The following is a 14,992-nucleotide window of genomic DNA, read 5'->3' as shown; positions in this document are numbered from 1 at the left end:
ATGTATCTGTGTAATACCTGGTATTATGCAGTTTTTTGTCAGAGGGAGATGATGTGGTATTGGGGGTTGAAGTATTGAGAGTAATTGGTGTTATAGTGGAGCGTAATGTATATCAGGCCAAAGAGTTAAACCTCGGTTTAATCAGACCAGAGAATCTGGTTTCTCATGGTCTGAGTCCTTTAGGTGCCTTTTGGCAAATTCCAAGCGGGCTGTCACGTGCCTTTTACTGAGGAATGGCTTCCGTCTGGCCACTCTACCATAAAGGCCTGATTGGTGGAGTGCTGCAGAGATGGTTGTGCTTCTAGAAGGTTCTCCCATCTCCACAGAGGAACTCTGGAGCTCTGTCAGAGTGACCATCGGGTTCTTGGTCACCTCCCTGACCAAGGCACTTCTCCCTCGATTGCTCAGTTTGGCCTGGCGGCCAGCTCTGGGAAGAGTCTTGGTGGTTCCAAACTTCTTCCATTTAAGAATGATGGAGGCCACTGTGTTCTTGGGTACCTTCAATGCTGCAGACATGTTTTGGTACCCTTCCCCAGATCTGTGGCTCGACACTATTTTGTCTAAGGAGCTTCATGAATATCACTGTCAGTTTGGTGTTACAGTGGAACGTAATGTATATCACTGTCAGTTTGATTAAGGTTAGGGTAAGGGTAGGGGTTAATTGATGTAGCAAAGAGAGGTGGATCATGTTGAGCTACATTTATAAGCTGTAGATTTAAGGGATCATTTGTTAGCTGTGTAGTACTGAGAGCTATAGCAGTTGGATCTACGGGCATGGAGAGTGGTATTCTGAGCGGCAGCAGTGGGAGCTCCGGCAGGCTGTTATGTACGTGGCTCAGCTTCGAGGGTGACAGACTGACAGACAGACAGACAGACTGACAGGTTCACATTAGGGAGAAGATCCTTGGATACTCCGTCTTGTCAATCATCCACAGCCGGAAAGTCTGACAGCTCCATACAATACCAGCCAGCCTGGAATGACAGGCAGACAGGCAGCCAGACAGACAGACAGAGGCAGAGAGGCAGACAAACAAAAAGACAGACAGACAGACAGACAGACAGACAGACAGACAGACAGACAGACAGACAGACAGACAGACAGACAGACAGACAGACAGACAGACAGACAGACAGACAGACAGACAGACAGACAGACAGACAGACAGACAGACAGACGGGTACTCACTCATTCATGTTCCTATTTTTTCTCTCCAGAGGAATGTTGTGTGCTTCAGATGTCAACTCTGTGGACCATTTAGTTAGAATATGTTTTTAGAATATAGATATCACAAATCATTTTTGTTAGAATATGGTTATCACAAATCATTTTTGTTAGAATATGGAATTCACAAATCATTTTTGTTAGAACCAGTTTCGCCCAGTTCTTCCCACTGAGGAAGGTCTCTCATCCGTGGCTACAGCACGTGATGCTGCACGCTGCTAGAACAAATCCCCTTTCTGTACACGGAGGTCTCCTCTCCTCTCTTCAGAACACCAGCCATTGATTCACCTGACAAGCCAGTCAGCCAAGTTCAAAACGCCCGGCTCACACCAATACCATTCCATTAACAGGAACCTGCTGAGGCATAGAATGATCCTCCGTGGAGACGGAGGACATTTTGAGACTGGCCGACTGAAACAAAGAGACGAGAGAGCAAATCAAATGAGCTTTTCTACATGTGTAAATCCTTTCAATACAATGCAGACTACTGACTCCTCAGTGTAATGTAGACTACTGACTCCTCAGTGTAATGTAGACTACTGACTCCTCAGTGTAATGTAGACTACTGACTCCTCAGTGTAATGTAGACTACTGACTCCTCAGTGTAATGTAGACTACTGACTCCTCAGTGTAATGTAGACTACTGACTCCTCAGTGTAATGTAGACTACTGACTCCTCAGTGTAATGTAGACTACTGACTCCTCAGTATAATGTAGACTACTGACTCCTCAGTATAATGTAGACTACTGACTCCTCAGTGTAATGTAGACTACTGACTCCTCAGTGTAATGTAGACTACTGACTCCTCAGTGTAATGTAGACTACTGACTCCTCAGTATAATGTAGACTACTGACTCCTCAGTGTAATGTAGACTACTGACTCCTCAGTGTAATGTAGACTACTGACTCCTCAGTGTAATGTAGACTACTGACTCCTCAGTGTAATGTAGACTACTGACTCCTCAGTGTAATGTAGACTACTGACTCCTCAGTGTAATGTAGACTACTGACTCCTCAGTATAATGTAGACTACTGACTCCTCAGTGTAATGTAGACTACTGACTCCTCAGTGTAATGTAGACTACTGACTCCTCAGTGTAATGTAGACTACTGACTCCTCAGTGTAATGTAGACTACTGACTCCTCAGTGTAATGTAGACTACTGACTCCTCAGTATAATGTAGACTACTGACTCCTCAGTGTAATGTAGACTACTGACTCCTCAGTGTAATGTAGACTACTGACTCCTCAGTGTAATGTAGACTACTGACTCCTCAGTGTAATGTAGACTACTGACTCCTCAGTGTAATGTAGACTACTGACTCCTCAGTGTAATGTAGACTACTGACTCCTCAGTGTAATGTAGACTACTGACTCCTCAGTATAATGTAGACTACTGACTCCTCAGTGTAATGTAGACTACTGACTCCTCAGTGTAATGTAGACTACTGACTCCTCAGTGTAATGTAGACTACTGACTCCTCAGTATAATGTAGACTACTGACTCCTCAGTGTAATGTAGACTACTGACTCCTCAGTGTAATGTAGACTACTGACTCCTCAGTATAATGTAGACTACTGACTCCTCAGTATAATGTAGACTACTGACTCCTCAGTGTAATGTAGACTACTGACTCCTCAGTATAATGTAGACTACTGAGTCCTCAGTGTAATGTAGACTACTGACTCTTCTCTGGGTTTTTGCTGGGCCTTGTGGTGGTGGGGAAGGCGCTGTCACGTTCTGACCCTAGTTATTGTGTTAATTGTTTGTTTTAGTGGGTCAGGACGTGAGTTGGGTGGGCATTCTATGTTATGTGTTTCTATGTTGGGTTCATGTTAACTAGCCTGATATGGTTCTCAATCAGGGACAGGTGTTTTACGTTTCCTCTGATTGAGAACCATATTTAGCGAACTGCTATGCTTTTATCTTGGCCAGGTCGAGGTTGTAAATGAGAACTTGTTCTCAACCAACCTACCTGGTTAAATAAAGGTGAAATATATGTATTTATTTTTTAAATCCCCCTCACCGTCTTCTCCAGCAGTCTGATCCTCTCCTCTATGGCTCTGCTCCTGCTCCTGCTCCTGTTGAAGTTGTCTCACCACAGTCCAGAGTGCAGATATGTCTCTCTCCACCTCCAGCTCTCTGGGTCTGGTTGAGGGGTAATGTTGAGCTGGACAATTTTTGTTGTGCTGACTGGAGTGTGTTTACCTGCTGTTCCAGCTCCACCTGCCTTACCTCCAGCTGGGTGAATTCATCCTTCTATTCAATGAGGGAGTAGTGCTCTATGCAGGGAGGTTGACTTTCCGTTTACGATTGCTCGTCTGTGGGTTTGTTTAACTTCTTCTACATCCATTTCACATTTCCAAAAACTTCAAAGTGTTTCCTTTCAAATGGTACCAAGAATATGCATATCCTTGCTTCAGGGCCTGAGCTACAGGCAGTTAGATTTGGGTATGTCATTTTAGGAGAAGATTGGAGAAAAAAAGGGTCCGATCCATAAGAGGATTTAAGAGCAGTTAGAGGCCACGGAAGGAGAGTTGTACGACATTGAAGCTCGTCTGGAGGTTAGTTAACACAGTGTTGATGGCGAATGGCGAGTGAGTGAGAACAACCCCTGAAGCTGGAGAGCTTGAAGCTGGAGAGCTGTCAACCCCTGCAGAGAAGCCAGCAGAACAGCCCACCACAGCCCCTGACCAAAGCCTCGACATCACAACAGGACAGACAAATGAACAACCCCAAGCCTAGGGGATCTCACCCCCTCTGAGCACCCCCCCTGTCAGCCACCCTGATAGCCCTCCTGACAACCCCACCACACCCAATGAGGACATACACAAGCCACAGATTGTACTCCTCATGGACTCAAATGGGAAATATATACAAGAAAATTTACTTTTTCCTAAACACACAGTGTCTCAACTCTGGTGTCCAAACACGCAGCGCACCATAGACCTTCTGTCTGAGGACCAACTAGGGTCACCTAGCCACATAATAATACACACAGGCACAAACCACCTGAGAGCACAGCAAGAGGTCACCTAGCCACATAATAATACACACAGGCACAAACCACCTGAGAGCACAGCAGGAAAGGGTGGCCACAGCACTGAAGGGAGTGATTGAAAAAGCTTCTTCTACTTTCCCCAACGCACAAGTGGTTAACCTCTCTGTGATATGTGGGACGGTAGCGTCCCACCTGGCCAACATTCAGTGAAAATGCAGAGCACCAAATTCAAATAAATTACTATAAACATTTTACTTTCATGAAATCACACATTCAATATACCAAATTAAAGCTACACTTGTTGTGAATCCAGCAGATTTCAAAAAATGCTTTACTGCGAAAGCAAACGATGCTATTATCTGAGGATAGCACCCAAGCAAACAAACATAGACCATCATATTTCAACCCTCCAGGCACGACACAAAACGCAGAAATAAAGATATAATTCATGCCTTACCTTTGACGAGCTTCTTCTGTTGGCACTCCAATATGTCCCATAAACATCACAAATGGTCCTTTTGTTCGATTAATTCCGTCGATATATATCCAAAATGTCCATTTATTTGGCGCGATTGATCCAGAAAAACACCGGTTCCAAATTGCACAACGTGACAACAAAATATCTCAAAAGTTACCTGTAAGCTTTGTCCAAACATTTCAAACTACTTTTGTAATACAACTTTAGGTATTTTTTTACGTAAATAATCGATAAAATTGAAGACGGGAGGATTTGTGTTCAATACCGGAGGAAAACAATGTGTAGCATGCTTTCTGGTCACGCGCCTTTAACAAACAGTACACTTCACTGGAGCCTCATTCTGAACATGGCTACTTCTTCATTTCTCAAAGGAAAAACCTCAACCAATTTCTAAAGACTGTTGACATCCAGTGGAAGCGATAGGAACTGCAGGAAGGTCCCTTAGAAATCTGGATTCCCAATGAAAACTCATTGAAAAGAGAGTGACCTCAAAACAAAAATTCTGAATGGTTTGTCCTCAGGGTTTTGCCTGCCAAATAAGTTATCTTTTAGTCACAGACATGATTCGAACAGTTTTAGAAACTTCAGAGTGTTTTCTATCCAATACTAATAATAATATGCATATATTAGCATCTGGGACTGAGTAGGAGGCAGTTTACTCTGGGCACGCTTTTCATCCAAATGTGAAAATGCTGCCCCCTATCCTAGAGAAGTTAAAGATAAACTTGTTGTTAATCCCACCACAGCGCCCGATTTCAAAAAGGCTTTATGACGTTTATGATGTTAGGTCAGCACCTAGTCACAGAAAAACACAGCCATTTTTCCAGCCAAAGAGAGGAGTAACAAAAAGCAGAAATAGAGATAAAATGAATCACTAACCTTTGATGATCTTCATCAGATGACACTCATAGGACTTCATGTTACACAAAACATGTATGTTTTGTTCGATAAAGTTCATATTTATATCCAAAAATCTTAGTTTACATTGGCGCGTTATGTTCAGTAATGTTTTGCCTCCAAAGCATCTGGTGATTTTGCAGAGAGCCACATCAATTTACAGAAATACTCATAATAAACATTGATAAAAGATACAAGTATTATACATGGAACTTTAGATAAACTTCTCCTTAAAACCTCTCTCGCTAGCGTCCCGCATGGCCAACATCCAGTTTAGATAAACTTCTCCTTAATTAATGCAACCGCTGTGTCAGATTTCAAAAAAGCTTTACCAAAAAAGGACACCATGCAATAATCTGAGTACAGCGCTCAGAGCCCAAACAAGCCATACAGATATCCGCCATGTTGGAGTCAACATAAGTCAGAAATAGCATTATAAATATTCACTTACCTTTGATGATCTTCATCAGAATGCACTCCCAGGAATCCCAGTTCCACAATATTGTTTTGTTCGATAACGTCCATCATTTATGTTCAAGTAACTCCTTTTTGTTAGCGTGTTTAGTTCCAAAATCCAAATTGATGATGCGCAGGCCAGACAAAAAGTCTAAAAATTCCATTACAGTTCCTAGAAACATGTCAAACGATGTATAGAATCAATCTTTAGGATGTTTTTAACATAAATCTTCAATAATGTTTCAACCGGAGAATTCCTTTGTCTGTAGAAATGCGATGGAACGCAGCTAACTCTCACGGGGGGGGCGCGCCTGAGTGAGCTCGTGGCACTCTGCCAGACACCTGACTCAAACAGCTCTCATTCCCCCTTCCTTCGCAGCAGAAGCATCAAACAAGGTTCTAAAGACTGTTGACATCTAGTGGAAGCCTTAGGAAGTGCAATATGACCCCATAGACACTGTATAGTGGATAGGCAAACCTACAAACCTCAGATTTCCCACTTCCTGGTTGGATGTTTTCTCAGGTTCTTGCCTGCCATATGAGTTCTGTTATACTCACAGACATCATTCAAACAGTTTTAGAAAATTTCAGAGTGCTTTCTATCCAAATCTACTAATAATATGCATATCTTAGCTTCTGGGACTGAGTAGCAGGCAGTTTACTCTGGGCACCTTATTCATCGAAGCTACTCAATACTGCCCCCCAGCCATAAGAAGATAAGGGAGTTAAGGCAATAAATATGCCATGGTGGGCTTTGGTGGGGGCTTTGGTGACAAAACGGATGGCACTGTGATAGACTGCATCCAATTTGTTGAGTAGTGTTGGAGGCTATTTTGTAAATGACATCGCCGAAGTTGAGGATCGGTAGGATAGTCAGTTTTACGAGGGTATGTTTGGCAGCATGAGTGAAGGATGCTTTGTTGCGATATAGGAAGCTGATTCTAAATTTAATTTTGGATTGGAGATGCTTAATTATTAATAGTAGCTTCAGATTAAAAATGACTCACTCAGTTTCAGGTTGGATGGTGTTTTCAGGTTTCTGTTGTTTTGTTTTCCAGATCTTTTGCTGTATATCTTGGAAATAAGAATCTTTGGTAGTAGGAATCCTTCCAGGTGAATTTGTCCAAAATCATGTTGTAGGTTTGGAGTTTTGATTTGGAGTGAAGGTTATGTTGTAGTAGTATGTTAGTATGTTGTAAAAATCCAAGTTTATCGAACTCTAAATCTATCTTTTTGTAAAAACAAACATGCAGGAGCTCATCTGCTTGCCTGGGTTTTTTTTTTCTCTCTCTCTCTCTCTCTCTCTCTCTCTCTCTCTCTCTCTCTCTCTCTCTCTCTCTCTCTCTCTCTCTCTCTCTCTCTCTCTCTCTCTCTCTCTCTCTCTCTCTCTCTCTCTCTCTCTCTCTCTCTCTCTTTCTCTTTCTCTTTCTCTTTCCCACTCCACTTAGCAGCAACTTGTCAGTTTAACCCTGTACCATGTCCCACCAATTTCTCTCCATTCCCATCCAGGGCCCTGGCCTAGCCTACTGCTGCCTTTCAGAAAGCTGCAGCTGATCTGAAGCTGGCCCCAGAGCTGGTCTGAAGCTGGCCCCAGAGCTGGTCTGAAACTGGCCCCAGAGCTGATCTGAAGCTGGCCCCAGAGCTGGTCTGAAGCTGGCCCCAGAGCTGGTCTGAAGCTGGCCCCAGAGCTGGTCTGAAGCTGGCCCCAGAGCTGGTCTGAAGCTGGCTACACTAAAGCTCACTGGCAGCAGAGAGAGAGAGAGAGAGAGAGAGAGAGAGAGAGAGAGAGAGAGAGAGAGAGAGAGAGAGAGAGAGAGAGAGAGAGAGAGAGAGAGAGAGAGAGAGAGAGAGAGAGAGAGAGAGAGAGAGAGAGAGAGAGAGAGAGAGAGAGAGAGAGAGAGAGAGGTAAAATGAGTTGCTGCTGGCTATTGTAGTAAAGACAGGCAGGTAAGAGAAAGAGACATCCCTGAAAGCAAAGCACATTATTTGCAGTGGTGTAGATTTCCTCTGTGTGACCATGTGAGTTTCCTGCCTGGCTGCATGCTGACTGTGGAGTGTTTGGTCTGATTGTCTGTAGACTGGAACCTGTCTGGGGCTAGGCCCTGAACCTGTCTGGGGCTAGGCCCTGAACCTGTCTGGGACTAGGCCCTGAACCTGTCTGGGACTAGGCCCTGAACCTGTCTGGGACCAGGCCCTGAACCTGTCTGGGACTAGGCCCTGAACCTGTCTGGGACCAGGCCCTGAACCTGTCTGGGACCAGGCCCTGAACCTGTCTGGGACCAGGCCCTGAACCTGTCTGGGACTAGGCCCTGAACCTGTCTGGGACTAGGCCCTGAACCTGTCTGGGACCAGGCCCTGAACCTGTCTGGGACCAGGCCCTGAACCTGTCTGGGACTAGGCCCTGAACCTGTCTGGGACCAGGCCCTGAACCTGTCTGGGACCAGGCCCTGAACCTGTCTGGGACTAGGCCCTGAACCTGTCTGGGACCAGGCCCTGAACCTGTCTGGGACTAGGCCCTAAACCTGTCTGGGACCAGGCCCTGAACCAGTCTGGGGCTAGGCCCTGAACCTGTCTGGGGCTAGGCCCTGAACCTGTCTGGGGCTAGGCCCTGAGCTAGGCCCTGAACCTGTCTGGGACTAGGCCCTGAACCTGTCTGGGACCAGGCCCTGAACCTGTCTGGGACTAGGCCCTGAACCTGTCTGGGACCAGGCCCTGAACCTGTCTGGGACTAGGCCCTGAACCTGTCTGGGACCAGGCCCTGAACCTGTCTGGGACTAGGCCCTGAACCTGTCTGGGACCAGGCCCTGAACCTGTCTGGGACCAGGCCCTGAACCTGTCTGGGACTAGGCCCTGAACCTGTCTGGGGCTAGGCCCTGAACCTGTCTGGGGCTAGGCCCTGAACCTGTCTGGGGCTAGGCCCTGAACCTGTCTGGGGCTAGGCCCTGAGCTAGGCCCTGAACCTGTCTGGGACTAGGCCCTGAACCTGTCTGGGACCAGGCCCTGAACCTGTCTGGGACTAGGCCCTGAACCTGTCTGGGACCAGGCCCTGAACCTGTCTGGGACTAGGCCCTGAACCTGTCTGGGACCAGGCCCTGAACCTGTCTGGGACTAGGCCCTGAACCTGTCTGGGACCAGGCCCTGAACCTGTCTGGGACCAGGCCCTGAACCTGTCTGGGACTAGGCCCTGAACCTGTCTGGGACTAGGCCCTGAACCTGTCTGGGACCAGGCCCTGAACCTGTCTGGGACTAGGCCCTGAACCTGTCTGGGGCCAGGCCCTGAACCTGTCTGGGACTAGGCAGGGTTAACGTAAAGCACTTTGTGACTGTTTTGTTAAATGCTCTATGTAAATACATTTTGATTGATTAGTCGGTTGGCTGATTGGTTAGTTGACTGATTAATCGATCGACCTGCTCGACTGACTGATTGACAGACTGATCAACTGACACTCATCCCATTTCCTCCTCTACAGGTATGTCCACGCCCTCTACCTGGGCGCCCAGACCAGTTGGCACGGCGACCGCGGTCACTTCCACTGGAGGTTGATGTGTGAGTGTGCTGACATCACCATGCTGAGGCTGCTGGAGGCCTTCCTGAAGAGCGCTCCTCAGCTGGTGCTACAACTCAGCATCATGATACATGCCAACCACGTCCTGCCACTACAGGGTGAGGAGGCGTCTCTGTGTGCAGGGGGGATGTGTGAAGTGTGTGTGCGTGTGCGTGTGCGTCCGTGTGTGTGTGTGTGTGTGCGTGTGTGTGGCTGGCTGGCTAGCTGTCTCCCTCTCTCAATTAATTTCAGAGGGTCTCTCACTCTCACTCTCACTCTCTCTCTCTCTCTCTCTCTCTCTCTCTCTCTCTCACACTCTCTCTCTCTCTCCATTTCTTGTTCTCCTTTTCTCCCTGTTGGTGTCTATTTCACAGATTTTGCATTAGTTATCTATCTTATTAGTTAGTTCAAGAAATATCTTGCAAAATCGTCTGATGTTTTAAATCTCGAGATACTGAGTCTCCTGTCCCCCCCCCCACCCCCTCAGCCAAGACATTCTCTCTATCTATCTCTCTCTCTCCCTCTCGCTCTCTCGTCTCGCTTTCTTACTCATCTCTCTCTCTCTCTCGCTCTCTCTCTTGCTCTCTCGTCTCCCCCTCTCTATCGTCTCGCTCTCTCTCTCATCTCTCTTTCTCTCTCATCTCTCTCTCATCTCTCTCTCCCTCTCTATCGTCTCGCTCTCTCTCTCTCTCTCATCTCTCTTTCTCACTCATCTCTCTCTCTCTCTCGCTCTCTCGCTCTCTCCCTCTCTATCGTCTCGCTCTCTCTCTCATCTCTCTTTCTCACTCATCTCTCTCTTGTTTCTCTCTCTCATCTCTCTTTCTTATCTCTCTCTCAATTCAATTCAAAGGGTTTTATTGACATGGGAAACATATGTGTACATTGCCAAAGCAAGTGAACTAAACAAGAAATAATCGGGAATGAACAGTAAACATTACACTCACAAATGTTTTGATTTGCCCTAACAAAAAATGTATCAACCCCTACAAAAATATCCATGAATCCACAGAATATTTCACATTTCCTGTTGCTGCAGGATTATTGTCCTGCTGCGGCAATTACATATTAATGCCCATGATTTTGGAATGAGATGTTCGGAGAGCTAGTTATCACATTTTGGGTCAGTCACAGTAATCAGGTATTCTGCCTCAGTCTCTGTTTAGGGCCAAATAACATTCCAGTTTGCTCTGTTTTTTGTTGTTGATTCATGTAATTATCTTTTTGTTTTCTCATGATTTGGTTGGGTCTAATTGTGTTACTGTCCTGGGGCTCTGTGGGGTCTGTTTGTGTTTGTGAGCTCTCTCTCTCATCTCCCTCTCTCTTTCTCTCTCGTCTCTCTCTCTCGTGTCTCTCTCTCTCTTTCTCTCTCTCTCTCGTCTCTCTCTCTCTTTCTCTCTCGTCTCTCTCTCTCGTGTCTCTCTCTCTCGTCTCGCTCTCGTCTCTCTTTCTCTCTCTCTCTCGTCTCTCTCTCTCTCGTCTCTCTCTCATCTCGCTCTCGTCTCGCTCTCTCTCGTCTCTCTCTCGTCTCTCTCTCCCTCTCGTCTCGCTGTCTCTCTCTCATATCTCTCGTCTCTCTATCTTGTGTCTTTCTCTCGTCTCTCAATTCAATTTAAGTGCTTAATTGGCATGGGAAACATATGTTTACGTTGCCAAAGCAAGTAAAATATATAATAAACAAAAGTGAAATAAACAATAAAAAAAATCACAGTAAATATTGGCACTCACAAAAAATAATAGACATTTCAAATGTCATATTATGTCTATATACAGTGTTGTAATGATGTGCAAATAGTTAAAATATAAAAGGGAAAATAAATAAGCATAAATATGGGTTGTATTTACAATGGTGTTTGTTCTTCACTGGTTGCCCTTTTCTTGTGACAACAGGTCACAAATATTGCTGCTGTGATGGCACACTGTGGTATTTCACCCAATAGATATGGGAGTTTATCAAAATTGGATTTGTTTTCGAATTCTTTGTGAATCTGTGTAATCTCAGGGAAATATGTCTCTCCAATATGGTCATACATTTAGCAGGAGGTTAGGAAGTGCAGCTCAGTTTCCACCTCATTTTTTGGGCAGTGTGCACATAGCCTGTCTTCTCTTGAGAGCCAGGTTTGCCTACGGTGGCCTTTCTCAATAGCAAGACTATGCTCACTGTGTCTGTACATAGTCAAAGATTTCCTTATTTTTGGGTCAGTCACAGTGGTCAGGTATTCTGCCACTGAGTACTCTCTGTTTAGGGACAAATAGCATTCTAGTTTGCTCAGTTTTTTTGTAAATTCTTTCAAATTTGTTAAGTTATTATCTTCTGTTTCCTCATGATTTGCTTGGGTCTAATTGTGTTGCTGTCCTGTGGCTCTGTGGGCTGTGTTTGTGTTTGTGAACAGAGCCCCAGGACCAGCTTGCTAAGGGGCCTCTTCTCCAGGTTCATCTCTCTGTAGGTGATGGCTTTGTTATGGAAGGTTTGGGAATCGCTTCCTTTTAGGAAGTTGTAGAATTTAACAACTCTTTTCTGGATTTTGATAAATAGCGGGTATCGGCCTAATTCTGCTCTGCATGCATTATTTAATGTTCTACGTTGTACACAGAGGATATTTTTGCAGAAATATGCATGCAGTCTCAATTTGGTTTTTGTCCCATTTTGTGAATTCTTGGTTGGTGAGCGGACCCCAAACCTCAGAACCATAAAGGGCAATGGCTTCTATAACTGATTCAATAATTTTTTTGCCAGATCCTAATTGGTATTTAGAATTTATGTTCCTTTTGATGGCATCGAAGGCCCTTCTTGCCTTGTCTCTCTGCTCGTTCGCAGCTTTGTGGAAGTTACCTTTGGCGCTGATGTTTAAGCCGAGGTATGTGTCGTTTTTTGTGTGCTGTAGGACAACGGTTCTCAACTGGTTTTGACCGGGGACCCTAATTTGATAATGAGTCGCGACCCAACATTATGGACTGTTGACGATTACATTTTAGAATGTTGTGTTGCAGCTGCCTTCTCAGTGTAACAGTTTAGCTTCCGCCCCTCTCCTCGCCCCTACCCGGGCTCAAACCAGGGACCCTCTGCACACATCGACAACAGCCACCCTCGAAGCATCGTTACCCAGCGCTCCACAAAAGCAGCGGGCCTTGCAGAACAAGGGGAACAACTACTTCAAGGTCTCAGAGGGAGTGACGTCATCGATTGAAACGCTATTAGCGCGCACCACCGCTAACTAGCTAGCCATTTCGCATCAGGTATGCTTCAACTTGCGAAATAGACTCTATCTCAAGTATGGTATTAAAGAAAGACACAGCCATATCAACTGAGCAAACTTTTATTATTAATTCAAGAGAATAAGCCGTTTTAATTAGGATGGCAGTTCAGCAGTGGGGTGTAATACATGATCAGACTCAGAACATAACATCAGAACCAGTCCAATAATGAGTAACACACACCAGTCCAATAATGTTAACAGGAACACACACCAGTCCAAGAATGTTAACAGGAACACACACCAGCCCAATAATGTTAACAGGAACACACACCAGTCCTATAATGTTAACAGGAACACACACCAGTCCAATAATGTTAACAGGAATACTAACCAGTACATTAATGTTAACAGGAATACACACCAGTACATTAATGTTAACAGGAACACACACCAGTACATTAATGTTAACAGGAACACACACCAGTCCTATAATGTTAACAGGAACACACACCAGTCCTATAATGTTAACAGGAACACACACCAGTCCTATAATGTTAACAGGAACACACACCAGTCCTATAATATTAACAGGAACACACACCAGTCCAATAATGTTAACAGGAACACACACCAGTCCAATAATGTTAACAGGAACACACACCAGTCCAATAATGTTAACATGAACACACACCAGTGCAATAATGTTAACAGGAACACACACCCGTCCTGTAATGTTAACAGGAACACACACCAGTCCAATAATGTTAACAGGAAGTCATGCCAGGGGATGGTCTGGTTAACATAGCACTGTGTCATGCCAGGGGATGGTCTGGTTAACATAGCACTGTGTCATGCCAGGGGATGGCCTGGTTAACATAGTACTGTGCCATGCCAGGGGATGGTCTGGTTAATATAGTACTGTGCCATGCCAGGGGATGGTCTGGTTAATATAGCACTGTGTCATGCCAGGGGATGGTCTGGTTAATATAGTACTGTGCCATGCCAGGGGATGGTCTGTGTTAATATAGCACTGTGCTATGAGAGGGGGTGGTCTGGTTAATATAGCACTGTGTCATGCCAGGGGATGGTCTGGTTAATATAGTACTGTGCCATGCCAGGGGATGGTCTGGTTAACATAGTACTGTGCCATGCCAGGGGATGGTCTGGTTAATATAGTACTGTGCCATGCCAGGGGATGGTCTGGTTAATATAGCACTGTGTCATGCCAGGGGATGGTCTGGTTAATATAGTACTGTGCCATGCCAGGGGATGGTCTGTGTTAATATAGCACTGTGCTATGAGAGGGGGTGGTCTGGTTAATATAGCACTGTGTCATGCCAGGGGATGGTCTGGTTAATATAGTACTGTGCCATGCCAGGGGATGGTCTGTGTTAATATAGCACTGTGCCATGAGAGGAGGTGGTCTGGTTAATATAGCACTGTGTCATGCCAGGGGATGGTCTGGTTAATATAGCACTGTGTCAGGGGATGGTCTGGTTAATATAGCACTGTGTCATGCCAGGGGATGGTCTGGTTAATATAGTACTGTGTCATGAGAGGAGGTGGTCTGGTTAATATAGCACTGTGCCATGAGAGGAGGTGGTCTGGTTAATATAGCACTGTGCCATGAGAGGAGGTGGTCTGGTTAATATAGCACTGTGCCATGAGAGGAGGTGGTCTGGTTAATATAGCACTGTGCCATGAGAGGAGGTGGTCTGGTTAATATAGCACTGTGCCATGCCAGGAGGTGGTCTGGTTAATATAGCACTGTGTCATGAGAGGAGGTGGTCTGGTTAATATTGCACTGTGCCATGCCAGGGGATGGTCTGGTTAATATTGCACCATGCCAGGGGATGGTCTGGTTAATATAGTACTGTGTCATGCCAGGGGATGGTCTGGTTAATATAGCACTGTGCCATGCCAGGGGATGGTCTGGTTAATATAGTACTGTGTCATGCCAGGGGATGGTCTGGTTAATATAGCACTGTGTCATGCCAGGGGAGGGTCTGGTTAATATAGCACCATGCCAGGGGATGGTCTGTGTGGAAAATTAAGTTGCTTACGTTCCCCTCTTTGTATCAGTCAGCAAATGGTGTCTCTTGAGGAGCTTTGTTTTGTTTATTCCGTGCAGTGTTATTTTTAATATCCATGGGGTACTGTATTGTAATGACCTCTCTACAGGGATAAGCCAATGGGG

General features: G+C 45.4%; 1 protein-coding gene across 1 annotated transcript in view; it reads left to right on the top strand.

Annotated features, from left to right (window-relative positions):
* The window catches only part of LOC139557901 (XK-related protein 7-like), a 181,991-nt gene that overhangs the window by 150,123 nt on the left and 16,876 nt on the right, over positions 1-14,992 (top strand). Inside the window, exon 2 of the mRNA XM_071373226.1 lies at positions 9,527-9,720. Within this exon, the coding sequence (XP_071229327.1) occupies positions 9,527-9,720 (194 nt within the window). The remainder of the gene's footprint in view (positions 1-9,526; positions 9,721-14,992) is intronic.

This window comes from Salvelinus alpinus, chromosome 28, assembly GCF_045679555.1.
Source record: "Salvelinus alpinus chromosome 28, SLU_Salpinus.1, whole genome shotgun sequence".
In the NCBI taxonomy this organism is placed as follows: Eukaryota; Metazoa; Chordata; class Actinopteri; order Salmoniformes; family Salmonidae; genus Salvelinus; species Salvelinus alpinus.
The sequence above is the reverse complement of the archived record's forward strand: the minus strand, read 5'-3'. Positions and strand labels throughout refer to the sequence as shown.